Genomic DNA, 26,073 nt, shown 5'->3' with positions numbered 1-26,073 from the left:
CGGGATTCTGGGGGTGCAATTTAGTGCGGGTGCCACTAAAAATAAATAAAATTAGATGGCACAACTGCCCTAATGCCCGACGTGACAGTCCGCTCCTATACAAAACATTCATGCATACACATATCATACATGCATCAGCCACTGTCCCCATATCATACATACACCCCCCGCCACTGCCCCCCCCACATCATACATTACATACACACATACACTCACACCATACATATACACCATACATATACACACATCATACATACACCCACCGCTGCCCCCCCACATCATACATCACATACATACACATCACACTTAGACATCATACACACATCATACATTACATACACATCACACATAGACATCATACACACATACACTCACACCATACATATCCACCAGTGTTTCCCAACCAGGGTGCCTCCAGCTATTGCAAAACTACAACTCCCAGCATGCCCAAGGCATGCTGGGAGTTGTAGTTTTGCAACAGCTGGAGGCACCCTGGTTGGGAAACACTGATATACACCATACATATGCACACATCATACAAACACCTGCCGCTGCCCCCCCATCATATATTACATACACACATCACACATACACTCACACCATACATATACAACCACCCTTCCTGCCGCCGCCTGTATTCTTGGTCTCCTCACCTGAGCCGCCATGAGTGGACATCAGAGCTGTAGTCCCGGCCGGTGTGAGGTGATATTTCCGTCCTCCCCCTCACCTCCCCTGCTCTGTGTTTTCCCGTGCAAACTAGCAACCTCCCCGTGGTGGATTAGGCCCTGTGGAGACAGAGCAGGGGGGGAGGGGTAGAGCTGAGTGCGGGGGATGGAGCTGTGCACGGAGCTGTCTACATCCTTTCTCTCACCCTGCTGTGTCTTCTGAGCTGTGTCCTCCATCCTCTGGGAGGAGAGATAAGGGAGCTCTGCAGTCAGCTGGAGGCCGCCGCCCCCTCCATACACTCTGAGGCCGGAGTGAGGTGTAGCCTTCCATCGTCTCCTGCGCCTCACACCGACATTAAAGAAAAATAAGGGGGAAGTCTGTCTCTCCCTGCTAGCCCGATACAGGGCTAAATCTATGAACAATTCACCTGCCCGGCGCCCAAAACTACTTGCCCCGGGCGTCGGGCTATAGGATTTCCACATCCCTGCAACAAGGTTGTACCTGTGGGCACGACCAGAGAATATGGAACAATGAGCACAATTTCTCCAGCATTTATTGATAGACCTAGAATACGCAACAGCCATTCTCTAAGGGGCATATCATTTTTTAGGCAGTCACAGCCTGCTGCTAACGGAGGTAGGTATCATACAGGTATTACAAATGGGACAGATATTTGATAATTATCTGCATAGATACAGCAAAACAAATGCGAATCAGGAGTTAGGGGGATAAGGGGGGGGTGGGGGTGAAGGGAGTATAAGACACTCATTTATTAAATATACTATAAGGTCGACGTACTATTTGCCCCTGAGTGAGTACGTCAACCAAGGTCGCCATATTTCTTTAAACTTGTCATGAGATCTCATTGCCCTTTGAGACATCTCCTCAAATCTGCATACCTGGTGAACTCTAGAAAGCCATTCCCTCCAAGAGGGAAATAAGGTTTTTGCAGCTGCCAATCAATGGGCAACCAGAGACTGTTTACTCAGAGTATCCCGAGGATGGGAGACCAAGCAACACTGCTTCCGGAACAAGAACAATCCTCTTTTTCATTATAGAGTCAATCGTAGTACTAACTTCCTTCCAAAAGGAAGCTATAATAGGGAATGTCCACCAGATATGCAGGAGAGTACCCACATGTGCTGCACATCTCCAACAAAGGTTCAATGGAGACAATTTGTGCGTGTACAGAAACTCTGGAGTTTTATACCAGCGTGAGACCACCTTATAATGTAATTCCTGAAGTCCAACACAACGTGAGAACCCATGTGAATGTCGTATTAATGGAATGTCAGCATCGGAGAAGGGTCTACCTAACTCCTTTGCCCACAAGGCTATGTAGTGTGGTGGAGTTTGTCTGTGAACAGAAGTAACAAATGAGAGACAAGAAAATAGTTTCTGCTGTTTAGGCTGTGTGGTGACAATAATTTCTTCAAAATTTGTCAGTTTCCGTAGCAGAACGTATGTATCCCGGAACACTGAACCGCAGTGAACAAAGTGCTACCCCTGCAAAGATTCTATTTTGTGCATGTAAATCAAAGTCTTTAATGTCTCCGATGTTGGCGTCACTCCATCCTTAATTAGTTCGGCTACAGTGAAATTCCACAATCTATCCCACATCATCTGAAAAGTGGGAGAAAAACTGCCCACAGCTGCAGGTATCAAGTTAACATGGAGAAGAGGGGAGACAGAAGGGGCAAGGAAAGGGGAGAGCTCCATCCAGGTAGGAAGGATGCCCTGAAATAAAAGGTGCTTAGAATCCGGCCTATATCATCTTGTGCGCGGTGGCAACCAAATGTCTCTTAAAGAGCTCCCAGGTTGTGTACCTTTTGTGACTTGTGCGGTACCATCAGGTGGGGCTAGGCGTCCCGTCAGATCCAGCTATCTTTGTAGATGAATGGCATTATATATGTTTCTCCCATCAGGGAGACCTATCCCCCTCCCCCTCCAGTGAGTGTCTAAGCCAATAGGTTATGGGCTAGCCTAGGCCTACTTGTCCTCCAGATATGTTAGTGGGAGTGCTATGGGGAGCATCCACATCTTATATAGGATCTTTGGAAGCACATAACAGTTGCCCACATTCTTCCTTCCAAACCAGGAGATCAGAGGGAGCTCAGTCTGTTAGTATCTGCTTTATGTCTTAATAAAGGTTTGAAATTCGCATCATATACTTTAGGAATGGAATTAGGTGTGTTAACCCCAAGGTACTTTAACCCCTTAAGGACGCAGGACGTAAATGTACGTCCTGGCGAGGTGGTACTTAACGCACCAGGACGTACATTTACGTCCTGTGCATAACCCCGGGCATTGGAGCGATGCCCGTGTCATGCGTGGCTGATTCCGGCTGCTGATCGCAGCCAGGGACCCGCCGGCAATGGCCGACGCCCGCCATTAACCCCTCAGGTGCCGGGATCAACACAGATCCCGGCATCTGCGGCAGTGCGCGATTTAAATGAATGATCGGATCGCCCGCAGCACTGCTGCGGGGATCCGATCATTCATAACGCCGCACGGAGGTCCTCTCTCCTTCCTCCGTCCGGCTCCCGGCGTCTCCTGCTCTGGTCTGTGATCGAGCAGACCAGAGCAGAAGATGACCGATAATACTGATCTGTTCTATGTCCTATACATAGAACAGATCAGTATTAGCAATCATGGTATTGCTATGAATAGTCCCCTATGGGGACTATTCAAGTGTAAAAAAAAATGTAAAAAAATGTAAAAGTAAAAAAAAAGTGAAAAATCCCCTCCCCCAATAAAAAAAGTTAAACGTCAGTTTTTTCCTATTTTACCCCCAAAAAGCTTAAAAAACATTTTTTATAGACATATTTGGTATCGCCGCATGCGTAAATGTCCGAACTATTAAAATAAAATGTTAATGATCCCGTACGGTGAACGGCGTGAACGAAAAAAAAAAAAAAAAATGTCCAAAATTCCTACTTTTTTAATAAATTTTATTTAAAAAAAAATTATAAAAAATGTATTAAAAGTTTTTTATATGCAAATGTGGTATAAAAAAAAAGTACAGATCATGGCGCAAAAAATGAGCCCCCATACCGCCGCTTATACGGAAAAATAAAAAAGTTAGAGGTCATCAAAATAAAGGGATTATAAATGTACTAATTTGGTTAAAAAGTTTGTGATTTTTTTTAAGCACAACAATAATAGAAAAGTATGTAATAATGGGTATCATTTTAATCGTATTGACCCTCAGAATAAAGAACACACGTCATTTTTACCATAAATTGTACGGCGTGAAAACGAAACCTTCCAAAATTAGCAAAATTGCGTTTTTCGTTTTAATTTCCCCACAAAAATAGTGTTTTTTGGTTGCGCCATACATTTTATGATATAATGAGTGATGTCATTACAAAGGACAACTGGTCACGCAAAAAACAAGCCCTCATACTAGTCTGTGGATGAAAATATAAAAGAGTTATGATTTTTAGAAGGCGAGGAGGAAAAAATGAAAACGTAAAAATTTAATTGTCTGAGTCCTTAAGGCCAAAATGGGCTGAGTCCTTAAGGGGTTAAAGGGGTTATCCAGGAAAAAACTTTTTTTTTTTTATATATTTCAAATGGCTCCAGAAAGTAAAACAGATTTGCAAATTACTTCTATTAAAAAAATCTTAATCCTTTCAGTACTTATGAGCTTCTAAAGTTAAGGTTGTTCTTTTCTAAGTGCTCTCTGATGACACGTGCCTCGGGAACCGCCCAGATTAGAAGCAAATCCTGATAGCAAACCTCTTCTAAACTGGGCGGTTCCCGAGACACGTGTCATCAGAGAACACTTAGCTTCTAAAGTAAAGGTTGTTCTTTTCTGTCTCATAAATACTGAAAGGATTAAGATTTGTTAATAGAAGTAATTTAAAAATCTGTTTAACTTTCTGGAGCCAGTTGATGAATAAAAAAAAGGGCAGGCTCTCTATTGGATCGCTTAATAGGAAGAGGAGATAGTCTTCAAAGACAAGGGTTGGCCTTTAACCCCTTAACGACAATGCACGTAAATGTACGTCATGGTGACGTGGTACTTAACGCACCATGACGTACATTTACACGCAGACAGGACTGCGAGCACTGGACTGATACTCGTGTCATGCGCGGCAGGTCCCGGCTGCTATCAGCAGCCAGGGACCCGCTGGTAATGGCGGACATCCGCGACCGCACGGATGTCCGCCATTACCCCCTCAGATGCCGTAATCATGGCATCTGCGGCAGTGCGGTACTTTAAATGGATGATCGGATCGCCCACAGAGATGCCGCGGCGATCCGATCATACAGCATGGCTGCTGAAGGTCCCCTCACCTTGCTCCCACCGTCTCCCGGGGTCTTCTGCTCTGGTCTGAGATCGAGCAGACCATCACCGATAATACTGATCAGTGCTGTGCCCTATGTATAGCACTGAACAGTATTAGCAATCAAACGATTGCTATAGATAGTTCCCTATGGGGACTAATAAAGTGTAAAAATGAAAGTTAAAAAAAATGTGAACAATCCCCTCCCCCAATAAAAAAAAAAAAATGTCCTTTTTTCCCCATTTTTACCCTATAAAGTGTAAAAAAAATAATACATATTCTGTATTGCCACGTGCGTAAATGTCCGAACTATTAAAATATAATGTTATTGATCCCATACGGTGAATGGCGCGAACGTAAAAATAAAAAAAGCGCAAAATTACTGCTTGTCAAATTTTCTTTAAAAAAAAAAAATTCATAAAAGTTTTATAAACATATGTGGTATCAATAAAAGGTACAGGTCATGGCGCAAAAAATTAGCCCTTATACCGCCGCTTATATACGGAAAAGTGAAATAGTTATTGGTCATCAAAATATAAGGATTTTAAACATACTAATTAGATTTTTTTTTTAAGTTTGCGATTTTTTTTTTAAGCACAACAATAGAAAAGTATATAATCATGGGTATCATTTTAATTGTACTGACCCACAGAATAAAGAAAATATGTCATTTTTACCGTAAATTGTACAGCGTGAAAACGAAACCTTCCAGAATTTGCAAAATTGCGGTTTTCTTTTTAAAGAAATAGTGTTTTTTTGGTTGCGCCATACATTTTATGGTAAAGTGAGTGATGGCATTACAACGGACAACTGGTCACGCAAAAAACAAGCCCTCATACTAGTCTGTGGATGAAAATATAAAAAAAAAAAAAAAAAAGAGTTATGATTTTTAGAAGAAGAGGAGAAAAAAACAAAAATGCACAAATAAAATTGGCCTGGTCCTTAAGGTCAAAATGGGCTTGGTGCTTAAGGGGTTAATCCTGGCCATTTGGCGTACTTTCTGGAGCAAGGTTTCCATCACCAAAACAAAGAGTATTGGTGACAAAGGGCAGCCCTGCCGTGTACCGTTGCTGATGAGAAATGGTGGGGAAACTACCTCAATCACTAGTAATGCTGCCGAGGGACTAGAATACAGTGAGAAAATGGCATCGACAAAAGCAGCAGGGAAGTGAAACTTCAGTAATACTGATCTCATGAAGGGCCAGCTAACCCTATCAAACGCCTTCTCGGCGTCAACACCAAAAAGGACAACGGGTTGTTTACTCACATGAGCTTCATGGATGCCAGTTAGCAGTCCCTCTCTTCCAGGTACAAATCCAGACTGCTCACCTCCTATTAAATGTGGAAGAAATTTCTTCTTACGTGTAAAGAGCATTTTTGCCCAAATTTTAAGGTCTAGATTTAGAAGGGAGATCGGCCAATAACTGCCGCACTCCTCAAGATTTTTTCCTTCTTTAGCTAAAAGGGTCACCTGAGCCTCCTGGGTCTGTTAAGGTATTGAATCCCTAGACCTGAAATAGGTACTGGGAGCGTGCTAAGGAGGAGAGCTGCAGGCTCACACGTCCACAGCATAATATCATCTTGGCATAGTTTTACAGATGACTCTACATGTGCAGCACATGTAAACTCTCTATGTAAGGTTTATTTAATTTATTGAAGGAATCCAAATTATGTAAAGAGCCATATAACGGTTTATGGCCTTTCATATCGCTGGACAAGAATGTAAAAAAGTTCTGGAGAGAAAGGTCTGATTTGAATTTATAAAATACTCTCTAATGGAAAAGAGTAAGTGATTCTAAGGGATTGAAATCGTTGAAGATGGCCCACTGACAATAAATCATGAACCTGAATCTCTCTTTCCATCCAAGGGCTCAACCTATGTTCATAATAATCAATTCAGAAACATGGAAGGCAAGAAGCCATGGTCCATGGTGTGGTCCGGTACATTACCCAAGCTTTGTAGTATTGCCAATAGAGATGAGCGAAGTTACAGTACTTTGATTCTGCACGAACCTCGCAGCTCGGCGGTTGCTGACTTTAGCCTGCATAAATTAATTCAGCTATCAGGTGCTCCGGTGGGCTGGTAAAGGTGGATACAGTTCTAGGAGACTCTCCTAGGACTGTATCCACCTTTTCCAGCCCACCGGAGCACCTGAAAGCTGAATTAATTTATGCAAGCTAAAGTCAGCAACCGCCGAGCTGCGAGGTTCATGCAGAATCAAAGTACTGTAACTTCGCTCATCTCTCTCTAATTGCCAACACTAGTGGGTTCAAGTTAACACATTTTGCCTTTTCTAAAAGGCTAGTAGAAAACCATTATACAATCCCATATATCCTTCCTGGTTTATTACTATGTGCACACAAGATGAAGATAACTGGATTGACTGTGTTCTGTAGAGATATAAGACTTACAGAGTCTACCTAAGAGACTTCAAATTTGTGATTTCAGTAAAAAATTATTCATAATTAAAGCACAACTACTTTTAAATTTAATTTGTACAGGCACTTGTGAGGGGCATCCATACCATATAAATTCTGCATATGTCCTGATATTTACTCCCATTATTAAAATTTAAGGGGTTGTCCCACAAAGCAAAGTTGGTACATCCCTCTACTGTTCTTCTCCCCCATGGATCTGATCACTTTATGATCTAAACTGTGACCATGCTGTTGCCAAAAAACAGAGCATATATTTTCCCCAATCCCTCTTTCTTGCATGTGCAGGGGAGACCAACTGCAATTACTTTCAGGAGACTGCAGTTAAACTGAGTATGTGTGACCCAACTCTAATAGGATCAGAATAAATCCCTGGATCAATGTGCTTTTCTCATATCTTTAGTATCCATAACTTGTAATAGTATATTTTTCTAGAAATATGTTGCAGATTTTTTTTTTTTACCTAGATTATAGAACTATCTACTTGTATTTGTTACGTATTTGTACATTGTTATCAAATCGCCTCAAAGATGTCTTTTCTCAAAATGAAATAACCCCAAGCTTGATAATCTTATTTGGGGCATATCTGGGTCTCATGGTTTGTGTGTTTACATGTTAAGGTAGCGCTACATTTCTAGTTGGGTTAAACTGGTGAGATTTATCACTTCTCATGTCATCAGCTTATTTTTTTTTTTTTTTTTTACAAACATTAAAGAAGGCGGCATTTAGTAGATTGGCCTTTTCCTTAGCCTTGTCCATCATTATACCCATATTACCTCTTGGGGTCCAACATTTTCAGTTTTAAGTTTTTCTAATATTAATGTAGGTCATGAACATTTTTGGGTTCTTGTTACTTTTTATGGCAATCTTTATCTATTAGCTGGAGGCAGGTTTGCGAGTATCCCTGGTGGGAATGGTCCCAAGTCAAACTTGCGGTTCGGCGCTTCACCAGGGCACAGAAAGCAGTTCTCACAGATTATGCTGTGATAACGTTTTATTCACCAAAGTATAGATTATACATAGGTAATAGCAGTTACACAGATAGCTGGGTGCTCAGGACAACGCGTTTTGAGAGGGGATTCCTATGTCAGGTCCCTGAAGGAGAGGAATGCCCTCTCGAAACGCGTTGGGATAGGGGATAATTGTCTGATCGCAAGGAGTCTGACCACTGGGACCCCCATGATCTTCTGCGGCCCGATGTTCCGAAGCTTTGTTTCTGGAACACATGCTTTTCTCTTGCTTGGTCGACAAGCCCCCTTCATGTATTTCTAAAGGAGAGCCAGAGATAAAAAGAGCTTGTGCTGATCCATATACATGGAAGGGGCGTGTTGATCACCGCTTCATGCATTTATCCCCTATTCTGTGGAAGGGTAAAATTTAAAGTACTGGACTTCCCCTTTAAAGTCCCCCATAATAATGACTTCACCCTTCTTTGCTGTCCCAGCCCTTTGACTTAGTAGGTTTTCAAATGCTTCTATTACACTTGGTGACTTGTAACAAAACCCTAACTAATTTATTGTTCTTACCACCTCCCCTTATTTTTATAGACAAACTATAAACCCACATATCTCAGGAATGGAAGAGTATAAAGATATTGTAATTAAGTATGTGATCAGCGTACACTAAGCTTTTTAATAAAAATGCACTTTTATTTTTTGGGTTGGCTCCATGAGGGCAGCCATGGTGTGTAGTGGCTCAGTCAGGGAAAGGATTACGTTGCCTGCATAAAGTGAAATTACGCGAGTTTTATCACCTATATGAATTCCAAAATTTTTAGAAATAGAGCCTGAGCCAGCAGCTCCAGAGATTTTAAAAACTAAAAAAAAATAGACACACCTGCCTAATCGATTGGTAAGAAGTAATTAATCCAAAAGAGGACCATTGGTAAAAGTCCTGGGGTTGTTCTGTTTTTTTTGCCAGGTCTGGGGAGAGTAACTATGCTTACAAGCTTTCATTTGGAAATGTGCCCCCATGGTGTAATGGTAAGGAGACTAATTGTCACTAAAGAAGGTTTTCTGATCTGAATTTGCAAACCTATCCGAGCCTGGGGCCTTATCGGAAGGAAGGGATTTAACCCTTTAAACCCTTAAGGACCACAGGTTTTTCCATTTTTGCACTTTCGTTTTTTCCTCCTCACATTTTAAAAATCATAACCCTTTCAATTTTGCACCTAAAAATCCATTTGATGGCTTATTTTTTGCGCCATCAATTCTACTTTGCAGTGACATCAGTCATTTTACCCAAAAATCTACAGCGAAATGGAAAAAAAGATCATTGTGCAACGAAATTGAAGAAAAAACGCCATTTTGTAACTTTTGGGGGCTTCCGTTTCTATCCAGTACCTTTTCGGTAAAAATGACACCTTATCTTTATTCTGTAGGTCCATACGATTAAAATGATACCCTACTTATATAGGTTTGATTTTGTTGTACTTCTGTAAAAAATCATAACTACATGCAGAAAAATTTAAACGTTTAAAATTGTCATCTTCTGACCAATATAAAACTTTTTTATTTTTCCGCAGTTTTTAGATGTACCATTTTTGTATTGATTGGACTTTTTGATCGTTTTTTATTCATGATATAAAAAGCTACCAAAAATACGTTATTTTGGAATTTTTTTGCGCGTACGCCATTGACCGTGCGGTTTAATTAATGATATATTTTTATAGTTCGGACATTTACACACGCGGCGATACCACATATGTTTATATTTATTTACATGTTTTTTTTTTTTATGGAAAAAGGGGGGTGATTTGAACTTTTATTAAGGAAAGGGTTAAATCACATTCATTAACTTTTTTTTACCCTTTTTTTTTTTGCAGTGTTATAGCTCCCATAGGGACCTATAACACTGCACACACTGATTGCCAGCACTGTTCACTGCAAAGCCATAGCTTTGCAATGATCATCGTTATCGGCGGTCGTCTGAATCTCAGACTTGGAACAATCAATCGCCGAGGGGACACGCCGGAGGCAGGTAAGAGGACCTCCGCTCTTGTCCCAGCTGATCGGGAGACCGCATTTTCACTGCGGTAGTCCCGATCAGCCCCGCTGAGCAGCCGGGCAGCTTTCACTTTCGTTTTAGACGCGGCGTTCAACTTTGAACGCCGCGTCTAAAGGGTTAAAAGCGTGCGGCACCACGATCGCTGCCGCGCGCTATTAGCCCCGGGTCCCGGCATCAGATACATGCCGGGACCGACCCGATATGACGCGGGGTCACCGCGTTATATCGCGGGAGCCGGCCAAGGACGTAAATATACGTCCTTGGTCGTTAAGGGGTTATGAACCAAGGACATTTTGACCTTAAGGACCAGACCAATTTTATTTTAGCATTTGAATTTTTTCCTTTGCGCCTTCTAAAAATCCTAACTATGAGGGCTTGTTTTTTTTGCACAACCAGTTGTCCTTTGTAATGACATCACTCATTTTACCTTAAAATGTATGGCGCAACCAAAAGAAAAAAAAATACTATTTGTGTAGGAATATTAAAAAGAAAACTGCATTTTTTGCAAGTTTTGGAAGGCTTCGTTTTCACAACGTACAATTTATGGTAAAAATGACGTGTTCCTTATTCTGTGGGTCAATAAGATTAAAATGATACCTATGATGACATACTTTTCTATTATTGTTGTGCTTAAAAAAATATAGCAAACTTTTTAACCAAATTAGTACGTTTAAAATCCCTCTATTTTGACGACCTATAACTTTTTCATTTTTCCGTATAAGCGGCGGTATGAGGGTTCATTTTTTGCACTGTGATCTTATTGATATCACATTTATGTACATAAAACTTTTATTAAAAAAATATTTTAATAAAATGTGACAAAAGCACAATTTTTTTTTTTACGTTCACTGTACAGGATCATTAACATTATATTTTCATAGTTCAGATATTTATGCACACAGCGATATCAAATGTGTGTTTTTAGTTTACACTATTTGGGGATAAAATTGGGAAAAGGGGCATTTTACATATTTATTGGGAGAGGGGATTTTTAAAAAATTTTTTTTTACACTTTTTATGTCCACATAGGGGACTATTTATAGCAATCATTTGATTGCCAATACTGTTCAGTGCTATGCATAGCACGGATCAGTGTTGTCGGCGATCTTCTGCTCTGGTCTGCTCGATCTCAGACCAGAGCAGAAGAAGCCGGGATGGCGGTGGAGGCAGGTGAGGGGACCTCCGTCAGCTGGCGATCAGATCAGCATAAAATGTAGCCGGGCTGCCGCAGATGCCGTGATCTGTATTGATCACAGCATCTGAGAGGTTATGGGCAGATGTCTGCCATTACCGGTGGGTCACTGGCTGCTATTAGCAGCCGAGACGTGCTGCACATGACCCGATCATCGCTCCAGGGCGTACATTTCCGTCCTTGGTCGTTAAGGGGTTAATGATTTTGACTATCTTCCCAAGTGACCTTTTCATTTAGCGCCAGAAGTTGAGTTACTGTTAAATGTTGAATTTGAATAGTGATGAGGAGGATTAAACATCTGCTGATATGGAAGTTGGAGATGGGGTTGTGTCTTTAACCCCTAGAGGACACAGGGTGTAAATGTATTCCCTGGCTGCCTGGTACTTTGCGCACCAGGAAGTACATTTACGTCCTGATGCTTGTACGGTTTAGGAATCAAGCGCAGGAGTCCGTGCATGGAATTGCGGGTCCTGGGGTGCGCTCAGCAGTCACAGACCTGCCGCTAATGGCAGACTTCAGCAACGGTACTGATGTGAAGCATTAATGCTGTGATCATTGATCATGACATATAAAGCATTAGGGGAGCTTTGTGACACTCATGGCACCACTCAGTGGAATTGGAGGGCGATCCACGAATCAAATTCCAATGACTTGCTTTCGGTCAGCCCCAATAACGTGGATTGCCATAGCACTACCTGGCACCCTGGCTGTCTTATAGCTCTGAGGAGGGCAAAAGTCTAATTGACTTGATATTTTTTTTACTTTCTCATCCCTTTGTCTTTTTGGGTTTTATGGAGGTCATCACAAGCCACTTGGCACTCTTTTCCCATTTCCTTTTAGCACCAGCCCATGTGACAGGGTTCTTCATGGTCTCTCTCTCTCTCTCTCTCTCTTTCTGCTTGCTTTCCCTTCCAGTTCTCCCTTACTCTTTTTCCATCTTATGGTCTTCATGATTATTCTTTTTGCTTGGTTGTGTCCTTTTCCTGTATGGTCATTTTATTTTTTACATGGATATTTAATGATAATCTTTTGGAGTGGCCTAGCCACTTGTTTGCTTTCCATTTGTGCCTTACCATGTGGCCAGCCTATCGCATGTGTTTGTTGTTTTTTTTCCCCCCTTATTGCTCATTATACAATTGGTATTGACATGATATTAGTTTGCTCGCATACATATTTCTCCCTGATGTTTTAATTATTTTCATTATTCTGTCCTAAAAAAAACAACTTTTTAAATTAAAAAATAAACTGTGCTGATGGCTATAATGGTATAACTGGCTCCTAAAGTCTACAGTAATCCATACACCATTACTTTGTGTACAGTTTCTTTACAGTATGAAAAAGATCTATAATTTAACAACATAAAGGAGATTCTTTAATAGCCACAGTACAGACCACATTTACTATTTATCAGTAAAATGTATTACCTGGTGAAGACATTTTCTCGCTTTATCATATTCACTACGTAAACAGTAAGCACTGCCGAGGTTAAACAGCATCATGGTTCTAGCGGAAGTGACTGAACTTGGATAGCACTGGGGCATTTGCTTTCCCACTAAAACAAAGAAATGCAATATATTGATCAGTATAGAATAAAGGTTACAAAGATTGGTGGCGAGTTAGATAGCACTGACATATTCCACAGCACTGTACTAACATTGTAGCAATTCAAACCAGCTACTGTCCCCAATTTACCCATTTTAGAAACACACATACAAACTCAATTCATATGATATTCTTGTTCACATGTAAACCCAAGAGCGCACACCACTAAGCCATCATGCTGTTCAGTCAGCATAACAAGTATACTTGGCATAAGCACACATTACAAGAGTCAGTCCATTCTTGTTACATGGTAGAAGGGATAAAAAAAAAACTGTACAAATGATGTTTCCAAAGACCAGAGATTCTTTTTTAATTATTTATCAGCTCCGTTTCCTTCAAGAACGCACAGACAAGTTTATTACATTCGGCCTGCTGCACACAATATAATATCTCCTGTAACTCCCTCAGTCTTCAATAGAGGACTGCGCACAAGCTCCATCTTCATAAGACTAGATGGTTATAATTATTCAGTTTTATTTTTCAGTAAGTGATTCTTACACATTCTAAAGAGACCATCTTTTCAATTTTGACCTCATGGGTCATTCTATAGTGATTAAATGTTTCATGCATTTGTCAGTGTGTTAATGGATTTTCTTTCTTTCTATATTCATATACCTGTATACCTTTTGAATTCCCAAATTGTTGGTATTTACTCGAACAGACTATGCCATTGTCCACATATTAGTGAATAAGTTTAGTAAATCTAACCAAAAATTCTTACCAGATTCCATAGGTTCATTTTCTCCTTTATCAGATGCTGCAGATGAAACAAAACATTTTGTAAGGGTCCAGTAAGAAGTTGGGCATTATAACCAACTATTTATAAAAAACAAAAAACTGTTTTTATTGAGTCATTGAAAGGCATGTTTGGAAATAACCCATGTCATATTTTGAAGGTACAAAATGTTACTAATTTGCTGCCCATAATTTACACCTAAAACACTATAGATATGTACAGTGAATACACAAAGCATTTCTGCATCATGCTACACTAAATTTTCACTGGCTTTTATGAAACTTGTTTACTAGAGCACAGAAAAAAAAACTGGAGTACCCTGAGGAAACATCACACAAAGAAAACTATCAAAATCCAGGTAGTATTAAAACTCAGATTACATTTAATGTTATGGGCAGCACAACAGCTCTTGTTAGGAGTTCAGAGAAATCATAAATTTAAAAAAAGCGAAGAAAGTGGCTCCAAATTATTGGGAGCAGTCCCAGCTGGCTTCTACCTGCACCACTTGACTCTATATATACAGATAGAGACCTGCAAATGAAGCCCAGCGGGAAGGAGCTCCCTTCCACCATAACTAGGTACTCAGTATGTCAGAGTAATGAGTGATGGCTGGCTGTAATGAGGAATTCTCTCCCTGGTAACATGCACAAGCATCATGGAGTGACAGTGGATTTAAAGTTCACTTATTTTTTTAAGGCGGATTCTAGACTTTAGCACACACAAAAAATCTTGGAAACCCCATTTAAACTTGTCAATGCTTAAAATACAGTTTACTCAGAGAAAAGAGGACAATGATGCTTTTAATTAATTCTCAAGAACTCTTACAGTTTTCTTGTCCGATTAAAATATTTTTGACGGTTAAAAAAAATAAAATAAAATTAAAATTAAAAGCTAAGAGCTCTGGCTACCCATAAAGTAGGAGAATAAAACCTCTTTAAAATTGTTGCTGTTGAGTAAATGATAATCATAGGTAAAGTTAGCAGCCGCTGTGGGTTATGCTTCCTCCGCAGTATAGTATGATATTGTACTTTATGCTTCTATGTCATGCAAAGGGGCTAATTACTCTGCAGAGCCATGGAAAAGGTTATGCCACAAATAAATGAGTCACTGCATTAAGTATTCACGGCCTGTCTGAACATACTGTGCAAATAAATTATGAAGCAGTGGGCTTGGAAATGTATGTGTACATGAGCACATGTGTGCATTACTGCCTCCATCAGAGATGCACATAAAAGCATTATTTTAGTCAAGTGTGGTTTCATTAACCTTGCTCCTGTTCATTCGAAGAAATCCCAAGGGACACATCTGTGACATTCTCCGGGTTCAAATGAGTGATAGCATCAGAGATCCTGTCCAGAGAGATAAGTGCTTCAGCGGCATACAAATGCCCCAAGAACCTGCCATGAAAAGTGGTAAAACAAAGAATAAATATCAGACTGGCACTAAAACTAGTAACAAAACTTTACAATCTTATTATGTACAGTGGGGCAAAAAAGTATTTAGTCAGCCACCAATTGTGCACTTAAAAAGAGGAGAGAGGCCTATAATTTTCATCATAGGTAAACCTCAACTGTGAGAGATTTAATGAGAAGAAGAAAAAAAAAATCGATAAAATCACTGTCTGATTTTTAACGAATTTATTTGCAAATTATGGTTAAAAATAAGTATTTGGTCACCTACAAACAAGCAAGATTTCTGGCTCTCACAGACCTGTAAGTTCTTCTTTAACCTGTATAAATGGCACCTGTTTGAACTTATCAGTATAAAAGACACCTGTTCACAACATCAAACAGTCACACTCCAAACTCCACTATGGCCATGATCACAGAGCTGTCGAAGGACACAATGAAAAAAAAAAAATGAAAAAAAAAAACGAGGCTGGGAAGACTGAATCTGCAATAGGCAAGCAGCTTGATGTGAAGAAATCAACTGTGGGAGCAATTATTAGAAAATGGAAGACATACAAGACCATTGATAATCTCCCTCGATCTGGGGCTCCACGCAAGATCTCACCCTGTGGTGTCAAAATGATCACAAGTACGGTGATCAAAAATCCCAGAACCACACAGGGGGACCTAGTGAATGACCTGCAGAGAGCTTGGACCAAAGTATCAAAGGCTACCATCAGTAACACCCTACGCCCCCAGGGACTCAAATCATGCAGTACCAGATGTGTCCCCCTGCTTAAGCCAGTACATGTCTGGGCCCTTCTGAAGTTTGCTAGAGCCCATTTGGATGATCCAGAAGAGTATTGGGAGAATGTCATATAGTCAGATAAAACCAAAGTAGAACTTTTTTGTAAAAACTCAACTCGTCTTATTTGGAGGACCAAGAATGCTGAGTTGCATCCACAGAACACCATACCTACTGTGAAGCATGAGGGTGGAAACATGCTTTGGGGCTGTTTTTCTGCTAAGGGATTAGGACGATTGATCCGTGTAAAGGAAAGAATGAATATGGCCATATATCGTAAGATTTTGAGTGAAAACCTCCTTCCATCAGCAAGGGCATTGAAGATGAAACTTGGCTGGCTCTTTCAGCATGACAATGATCCCAAACACACCACCCGGGAAACAAAGTAGTGGCTTCGTAAGAAGCATTTCAAGGTCCTGGAGTTGCCTAGCCAGTCTACAGCTCTCAACCCCATAGAAATTCTTTGGAGGGAGTTGAAAGTCCATGTTACCCAGCAACAGCCCCAAAACATCACTGCTCTAGGGGAGATCTGCATGGAGGAATGGGCCAAAATACCAGCAACAGTGAAAACCTTGTGAAGGCTAACAGAAAACGTTTGACCTCATTGGTCATTAACAAAAGTTCATCTCAATACTTTATATACCGGTACCTTTTCTTGGCAAATACTTCTTTTCCACCATAATTTGCAAATAATTTTTTTAAAAAAATCAGACTGATTTTATGGATTTTTTTCCTCATTAGGTCTCTCATAGTTGAGGTATACCTATGATGAAAATTACAGGCCTCTCATCTTTTTAAGTGGGAAAACTTGCACAATTGGTGGCTGACAAAATCCTTTTTTGCCCAACTGTATGCAGCAAATATTTCCAGTGTGTTGGCCTTTAACCTGTTCAGGACGTGGGGTGTATGCATACACCCTGCATCCAGAGTCCTTAAGGATGTAGGGTGTATGCAAACTCCCGTGGGAATTCCGGTCCCCGCTGCTAGCTGGTTTGGGACCAGACCGGGATGCCTGCTGTTAATTCAGACATGCGATTTTCTGCTATTCCGGGCTGATCGGGTCTCTGGTGACCCGATCGCCCGGAAAATAGGGATGATCGGAGCGGTCAGTGACAGCCCCGATCATCCTGAGGGATAGGAGAGAGGTCGCAGTGCTGAGATCTCCTCCTATCCCCTGCCATTGGTCAGAAATGAATTCTGACCAATGGCAGCGCACAACAGGGGGTTGCCATGGAAACCCACCGCTCTGCCCACCCCTGGATGTCGGGCAGAACGGGGGGGGGGGGGAGAAGATGGAGGCCGGTACCTGGAGGAGAAGATGCGTGGGGACCAGCGATCTTTACTGCTGCCCTTCTGCCAAAGGCTGTCTGGGCATGCTGGGAGTTGTAGTTTTGCAACATCTGGAGGGTCACAGTTTGGAGACTACTATTACAGTGGTGCCCAAACGGTAGCCCTCCAGATGTTGCCAAACTACAACTCTCAGCATGCCTAGACTGCCCAGGCATGCTGGGAGTTGTAGTTCTGTAACATCTGTCACTTCAGATTTTGCAATTTTCATGAAAATTTTGAAAATTGCTGCTATACTTTGAAGAAGCCCTCTAATTTTTTCAAAAAGTAAAAATATGTCCATTTTATGATGCCAACATAAAGTAGACATATTGTATTTGTGAATCAATATAACTTCAAAGTTAGAAAAATGCCAAATTTTCTAAATTTTCATGAAATTTTGGGATTTTTCACCAAAAAAGGATGCAAGTTACGACGAAAATTTACCACTTAAATAAAGTTGAATATGTCACGAAAAAACAATCTCAGAATTAGAATAATCGGTAAAAGCATCCCAGAGTTATTAATGCTTTAAGTGACGGTGGTCAGAATTGCGAAAAAGGGCTGCGTCTTTAAGGGGTTAACTCCTTTAGTGTTGAAATGATATATTTCTATCAGGCATAAATAGAACATTCAATGTATCCATAGAATTACATTTTTGGAATGTCTCATCCACAATTCTCCTCCTCCATACAATCATAGTAAAATTCAAGGTTTTGACACTAGTAGTGAGGCAGCTTTGCCTACTTAAAAAAAAAAAAAAAAAATTGAGCTGGGTATGTGTCTAGCATGCTCTGTAAGCCATCCATTCAAAAGTTCATTCACCATATGGCTTCTGGTTAGGACATATGATTATCACATCTAAAGATTCTTCTCTCAGGTTTCACATGGGAGGTTTGCATTAGACTACCGTATATACTCGAGTATAAGCCGACCCGAGTATAAGCCGAGACCCCTAATTTCAACCCAAAATCCCAGGAAAAGTTATTGACTCGAGTATAAGCCTAGGGTGGGAAATACCTCATCCCCCCCTGTCATCATCCAGACCCGTCATTAACATCCTCATCATCCCCTTATCATCCCACACATCCCCCCTTCATCATCCCCTTGTCATCATCCCACACATCCCCCCTTCATCATCCCCTTGTCATCATCCCACACATCCCCTTATCATCCCACACATCCCCCCTTCATCATCCCCTTGTCATCATCCCACACATCCCCCCTTCATCATCCCCTTGTCATCATCCCACACATCCCCTTATCCCACACATCCCCCCTTCATCATCCCCTTGTCATCATCCCACACATCCCCTTATCCCACACATCCCCCCTTCATCATCCCCTTGTCATCATCCCACACATCCCCCCTTCATCATCCCCTTGTCATCATCCCACACATCCCCCCTTCATCATCCCCTTGTCATCATCCCACACATCCCCTTATCATCCCACACATCCCCCCTTCATCATCCCCTTGTAATCATCCCCACCCCCCTTCATCATCCCCACACCCCCCCCCCTTCATCATCCTCTTCTCATCATTCGCCCTCAGTGGTCTTCAACCTGCGGACCTCCAGAGGTTTCAAAACTACAACTCCCAGCAAGCCCGGGCAGCCATCGGCTGTCCGGGCTTGCTGGGAGTTGTAGTTTTGAAACCTCCGGAGGTCCGCAGGTTGAAGACCACTGCGGCCTTCAACCTGCGGACCTCCAGAGGTTTCAAAACTACAACTCCCAGCAAGCCCGGGCAGCCATCGGCTGTCCGGGCTTGCTGGGAGTTGTAGTTTTGAAACCTCCGGAGGTCCGCAGGTTGAAGACCACTGCGGCCTTCAACATGCGGACCTCCAGAGGTTTCAAAACTACAACTCCCAGCAAGCCCGGGCAGCCATCGGCTGTCCGGGCTTGCTGGGAGTTGTAGTTTTGAAACCTCCGGAGGTCCGCAGGTTGAAGACCACTGCGGCCTTCAACATCATCCAGCCCCCTCTCACCCCCTTTAGTTCTGAGTACTCACCTCCGCTCGGCGCTGGTCCGGTCCTGCAGGGCTGTCCGGTAAGGAGGTGGTCCGGTGAGGAGGTGGTCCGGGCTGCTATCTTCACCGGGGGCGCCTCTTCTCCGCGCTTCCGGCCCGGAATAGAGCCGTTGCCTTGACAACGACGTATCTGCGTCGTTGTCAAGGCAACGTGACTATTCTGAGGCCGGGCCCGAAGCGCTTAGAAGAGGCCTCCCCGGTGAAGATAGCAGCCCGGACCACCTCCTCACCGGACCACCTCCTCACCGGACAGCCCTGCAGGACCGGACCAGCGCCGAGCGGAGGTGAGTACTCAGAACTAAAGGGGGGTGAGAGGGGGCTGGATGATGTTGAAGGCCGCAGTGGTCTTCAACCTGCGGACCTCCGGAGGTTTCAAAACTACAACTCCCAGCAAGCCCGGACAGCCGATGGCTGCCCGGGCTTGCTGGGAGTTGTAGTTTTGAAACCTCTGGAGGTCCGCAGGTTGAAGACCACTGCGGGTGGGGGAGTTCACTCGAGTATAAGCCGAGGGGGGTGTTTTCAGCACGAAAAATCGTGCTGAAAAACTCGGCCTATACTCGAGTATATACGGTAAGTCAAGGGTTTTACAAGTTTTACATTTTTTATGTAATATTTTCCACAGAACTCTGACTGCTACTACTTTCAAAGTATACTAAGGTGCCTATAAGAGCAATAGTTCTAATATAAAAGGAGCTGTCTGTATTTATTCTTAAGACGTAGAAAGATTAACTGTTGTGTTCACATGGCATAGTTTTCAATGGGAATCCATGACATAGATAATATAGTGTGGTTATCAAATATGCTGTGCAGGACAAACATACTATGAAGGGTAACCACATGCAGATCTGCCCCATTAAGCACTGTAAACTGTGGCATTAATGTAAGAGTCTACCTTTAATTTCTGTAGCAGATTCTTTTTTACATTTGTTACCTCTTCTGAAGAAAAATCTGTTGTCTGACCCTAGGGGTAAACATCTAGAAACAGTGGCTAATATCCACTGTGGATTCTGAAGTGAATAACCTGCAGATCCACAATAAATAAAAAAAGGGGAATCTGCTGTGAAAATGCTAGCTTTCAGCACAATTCTAAGCAAGCTGCAGATTTTGTACTTTGTCCCAAATAGAATTTGCAATACAAATCCACCACGCCTGGATTTATCTTTAATTTTTATATCATCTGGCTCTTCCCTTCTTATAACTTAATCCCAAATGAAACATTAAAGGAGCTTTTTTTTTCTCCTCACCTAATAGCCATAACACTTTCAATTTTCCACCTACAGACCCATATGAGGGTTTGTTTTGTGCACCACAAATTTATCACAAAATCACCACATACGCCCTGTTCCAAATCATGTAAATTATATTTTTCTAATTTACCTAAATAACTAATGTAAATAACAGTCAGCATAATTCTTATGTTATCAACTATTAAGAGTACAATTCAAATTTTATTAAACAAACCTAATAACAGTATTTTTATTTTAACAAACTTACAATGCACTGTTCCAAATCATTACGCACAGTAAGTTTCAAAACACTTTATAGGTTGTAAAGAACTGAAAATTGTCATTTGTTGTGTTTGCAGCATATATACTGAAATCAAAAGCTATTTCAATGAAACTTAACAACATTTTAAACTTTTTAAACATTTTAACAGATCCCGTTACATTTTAACATAGGACTCCTTATTTGATAGCAGCTTTACAAGTCTTTCATCCACTGAACTTGTGAGTTTTTGGACAGTTTCTGCTTGAATTTGTTTGCAAGATGTCAGAATAGCCTTCCAGAGCTGCTGTTTGGATGTAAACTGCCTAACACCATCATAGATCTTTTGCTTGAGGATGCTCCAAAGGTTCTCAATAGAATGTAGGTCAGGGGAGGATGGAGGCCATACCATGACTTTCTCTCCTTTTATCCCCATTTCAGCCATTGATGCAGAGGTATTCTTTGCAGCATGAGATGGTGCATTGTCATGCATAAAGATAATTTTATTACGGAAAGCATAGTTCTTCCTTCTGTACCAAGGAAGAAAGTGGTAAGTCAGAAACTCCACATCCTCTGCAGAGGTCATCTTTACTCCTTCGGGACCCTAAAGGGGCCGACCAGCTCTCTTTCCATGATTCCGTCCCAAAAAATGACTACACCACGGCTTGCTGACATCGCAGCCTTGTTGGAACAGCGTGGCCATCCACCAACCATCCATTGAGCTGGACCATCCAGGGTTGCACTGCACTCATCAGTGAACAGGGCTGTTTGGAAATTAGTGTTCATGTATTTTTCTGCCCAAAGCAGCCGTCTCTGTGAGCATTGGTTAGTGGTGGCCGAATAAGGAGATTTTTCGTTCTTACCGTAAAATCCTTTTCTCGGAGGATCCATTGGGGGACACAGACCTTGGGTATATGCTGTTGTTGCTAGGAGACTTGACAGTATGGAAACCAAAAAGTCGGCTCCTCCCAGCAGGATATACCTGCTTACAGAGCCTGAGGTAATCAGTTTAATCCGAGAGCAGTAGGAGAGCACCGAAAGGCAGAAAACCAAGACCAGTCTGAGGTAACCACAGAACAAAAAATAACTGAACGCACCCTCTGACAGGTAACCAAACCAGGAACACAAAAAGAAAGGGCGGGAGCTATGTCCCCCAATGGATCCTCCGAGAAAAGGATTTTATGGCAAGAACAAAAAATCTCCTTTTCTCTATCGGCTCCATTGGGGGACACAGACCTTGGGACGTACCAAAGCCATCCTTAGGATGGGCAAAAGAATACAGTTAAAGGGCAGGCTGGACCACCGCCGCATGCAACACCTTACGGCCCAGACCAGCATCAGCGGATGCAAAAGTATGAACCTGGTAGCATGTTGTAAAAGTGTGCAAGGACGACCAGGTAGCAGCCTTAAAGACGTGTGAGGCCTAAGCCCTGTTACGGAGAGCCCACGAAGCTCCGACAGAACGCGTGGAATGAGCTGAAACCTGGAAGGGAGGGTGCTTTCCTTTACAACGGTAAACTTCCGAAATGGCAGACCTGATCCACCGTGAAATGGTGTCCTTTGAAGCAGGTTGACCTTTACGGCGACCATCCGTAAGAACAAAAAAGGAGTCACATTGAGGAAAGGAAGACGTGAGAGAGGTAGGTTCGTACAGCCTGCACCACATCCAGTTTATGGAGCAAACGCTCCTTGGGATGAGATGGAGCGGGGCAAAAGGATGGGAGGACTATGTCCTCATTGAGGTGGAAGACTAACCACCTTGGGTAAAAAAGATGGAACTGGACGAAAAACAACCTTGTCCTGGAGGATGATTAGAAAGGGAGAGCGTCAGGAGAGAGCCGCCAACTCTGAAACCCATCTAATAGAGGTAATTGCAATAAGGAACGCAATGGAATTGCAATGTGGGCCACTCCCTGAAGAAAAGTCCAAACATGAGAATCGGATACCAGAGGGCGTTGGAAGAGAATAGAAAGGACCGAAACCTGACCCTTCAGGGAGCTGAGAGGGAATCGTTGTTCCAGCCCTGACTGCAAAAAGGAAAGGAGTCAGTGCAGGTAGAACACAACTGAAGAAAAATACAGATTCACATCAACAAAAATAAGACCGTCAGGTACGGTGGTAAATCTTCATGGAGGAGGGCTTGCGCACCCTGAGCATGGTGCTAATCACCTGGGTTGAGAAACCTTGGGCCCTTAGAACCGCGGTCTCAACCGCCACGCCATCAAATGCAGCGACAGTAAATTGGGGTGGCACAGGGGAACCGGAGAGAGGTCTGGACGAAGCGGAAGGTGTAGGAACGTCGTCCAGAAGCCAGACGACATCGGTGTACCACGCCCTCCGAGGCCAGTCCGGAGCAACGAGAATGGCGGAGACACCTTCTGCTTTGAGCTTCCTCAGGACCCTGGGAAGGAGAGGAAGAGGAGGGAACAGATAGGGTAGGGTGAAGCCCGACCAAAGAATCACCATAGTATCCACGGCCAGAGCTCGGGGGTCCCCTGAAGAAGTAGGGGGGAGCGAAGCCACCACAGAAGGGACCGGCGATACTTCCGAGGAAGGACAATCCTGCGATCGAGAGACAAGAAAGACCTGTCCCACCGGGATAGAAACGCCAGTTGAAGGGGTCGGAAATTAAATTGAGCGAATGGAACGGCCTACATGGCGGCGACAATCCGACCCAGGACATCCATGCAAAAGCAATTGGAAACCAGGGTGGGGTATCGAAGTGTCCGAACCCCCGACAGGAGAGTCAGCCACTTGTCTGGCGGTAGCCGAATCCAGGCAGAAGTCATGTCAAACTGGTGTCCCAGAAATATCAGACTGGGAGGGAGAGAGGTTTGACTTGTCCAGATTGACCATCCAGCTGAAACGAGACAAGGCCTGAAGGGTGAGACTCTACAGGGAGGGACATTTATATGGATACACCTTAATAAAATGGAAATGGTTGGTGATATTAACTTCCTGTTTGTGGCACATTAGTAAATGTGAGGGGGGAACTTTTCAAGATGGGTGGTGACCATGGCAGCCATTTTGAAGTTGGCCATTTTGAATCCAACTTTTGTTTTTTCAATAGGAAGAGGGTCATGTGACACATCAAACTTATTGGGAAGTTCACAAGAAAAACAATGTTGTGCTTGGTGTTAACGTAACTTTATTCTTTCATGAGTTATTTACAAGTTTCTGACCACTTATAAAATGTGTTCAATGTGCTGCCCATTGTGTTGGATTGTCAATGCCACCCTTTTCTCCCACTCTTCACACTCTGATAGCAACACCGCAGGAGAAATGCTAGCTTCCAGTATCCGTAGTTTCAGGTGCTGCACATCTCGTATCTTCACAGCATAGACAATTGCTTTCAGATGACCCCAAAGATAAAGTCTAAGGGGGTCAGATCTGGAGACCTTGGGGGCCATTCAACTGGCCCACGATGACCAATCCACTTTCCAGGAAACTGATCATCTAGGAATGCTCGGACCTGACACCCATAATGTGGTGGTTCACCATTTTGCTGGAAAAACTCAGGGAACATGCCAGCTTCAGTGCATAAAGAGGGAAACACATAATCATGTAGCAATTTCACATATCCAGTGGCCTTGAGGTTGCCATTGATGAAGAATGGCCCCACAATCATTGTACCCCATATACCACACCATACCATCATTTTTGTGTTCCAACAGTCTCGGAGGGATCTATCCAATGTGGGTTAGTGTCAGACCAATAGCGGTGGTTTTGTTTGTTTAACTTCACTATTCACATAAAAGTTTGCCTCATCACTGAACAAAATCTTCTGCGTAAACTAAGGGTCCTGTTCCAATTTTTGTTTTGCCCATTCTGCAGCACCTGAAACTACAGATACTGGAAGCCTGTGCTAGCATTTCTCCTGCGGTGTTGCTATCAGTGTGTGAAGAGTGGGAGAAGAGGGTTGCATTGACAATCAAACACAATGGGCAGCACATTGAACACATTTTATAAGTGGTCAGAAACTCGTAAATAACTCACAAAAGAATAAAGTTACGTTAAAACCATGCACATCATTGTTTTGCTTGTGAAATTTCCAATAAGTTTTATGTGTCACATGACACTCTTCCTATTGAAAAAACAAAAGTTGGATTCAAAATGGCCGCCATGGTAACCACCCATCTTGAAAAGTTTCCCCCTCACATATACTAATGTGCCACAAACAGGAAGTTAATATCAACAACGATTCCCATTTTATGAAGGTGTATGGCCCACCCTGTAGATTGTCGGCCCTGGTCGGAGCCTTGATCAGGAGCTTGTCCAAGTAAGGAATCACTGAGACACCTCTGGTCCGTAGAAGGCCAATCACCAGCGCCAGGACCTTGGTCAAGACCCTCGGAGCAGTGGCCAGGCCAAAGGGGAGAGCAACAAACTGAAAATGGCCTGCTGGGATAGCAAAGCGGAGGTACCGCTGGTGTCCTGGGAAAATCGGAATGTGGAGGTAGGCATCCCTGATGTCCACTGAAGAAAGAAACTCCCCTCGATCCATGGTCGCCACGACCGAACGGAGAGGCCCCATGTAGAAATGGCGAAGGAGAAGATGCCAGTTGGGGCGCTTCAGATCCAAGATTGGTCGTACAGAACCCCTTTCTTGGAGACCACAAAGAGGTTGGAGTAAAAACCTCGAAAACGCTCCCAGGGCGGAACCAGGACAATTACTCCCTGGATGAGAAGGGACTGTAGTGTGCCTCGAAAAGTCTTCACTAGAGAGGGGGACCAGGGACCGAAAAAAGCGATCCCTTGGAAGGGAGGCAAGCTCGATCCGGTAACCATTGGATTGAACACGTGCGGCCCAGACATCCAGGAAGAGTAACAGACGACCTCCCACTCGAGAAAAATGTGCGGATGGGGGCGTCCCTTCAGGTATAAGTAGGTTTGTGGGTGCCCGTTTTGGCTGCAAAACGGCTGTCCAATTTCGAGGAGGGACAGTTTTGGAAGGAAGGAGCCTTCTTGTCCCGCAAAGGCACCTGCCTTGCCCCCATATTGGCACCAAAGATCCGAAAGGAGATTGACTTGCGACGGGAAGCAGTCCTGCGAGCCTTATTCTGAGGTAGGAAGGAACTTTTACCCCCGGTCACCTCTGAGATAATTTCAT

The 26,073-nt window shown here is 42.9% G+C and overlaps 1 protein-coding gene across 5 annotated transcripts in view; it reads right to left on the bottom strand.

Moving 5' to 3' along the window:
* CNOT10 (CCR4-NOT transcription complex subunit 10) overlaps window positions 1–26,073 on the bottom strand; it is a 129,463-nt gene that overhangs the window by 9,601 nt on the left and 93,789 nt on the right. For all 5 annotated transcript variants that reach the window (XM_056520113.1, XM_056520109.1, XM_056520112.1 and 2 more), the window contains 3 exons: window positions 15,197–15,327; window positions 13,916–13,951; window positions 13,017–13,144 (listed from right to left, as the gene is read on the bottom strand). In XM_056520113.1, coding sequence (XP_056376088.1) covers window positions 13,017–13,144; window positions 13,916–13,951; window positions 15,197–15,327 — 295 coding nt within the window. The remainder of the gene's footprint in view (window positions 1–13,016; window positions 13,145–13,915; window positions 13,952–15,196; window positions 15,328–26,073) is intronic.

Source organism: Hyla sarda, chromosome 5, assembly GCF_029499605.1.
Source record: "Hyla sarda isolate aHylSar1 chromosome 5, aHylSar1.hap1, whole genome shotgun sequence".
In the NCBI taxonomy this organism is placed as follows: Eukaryota; Metazoa; Chordata; class Amphibia; order Anura; family Hylidae; genus Hyla; species Hyla sarda.
Note: the sequence above shows the minus strand (reverse complement) of the source record. Positions and strands in the feature narration are given on the sequence as shown.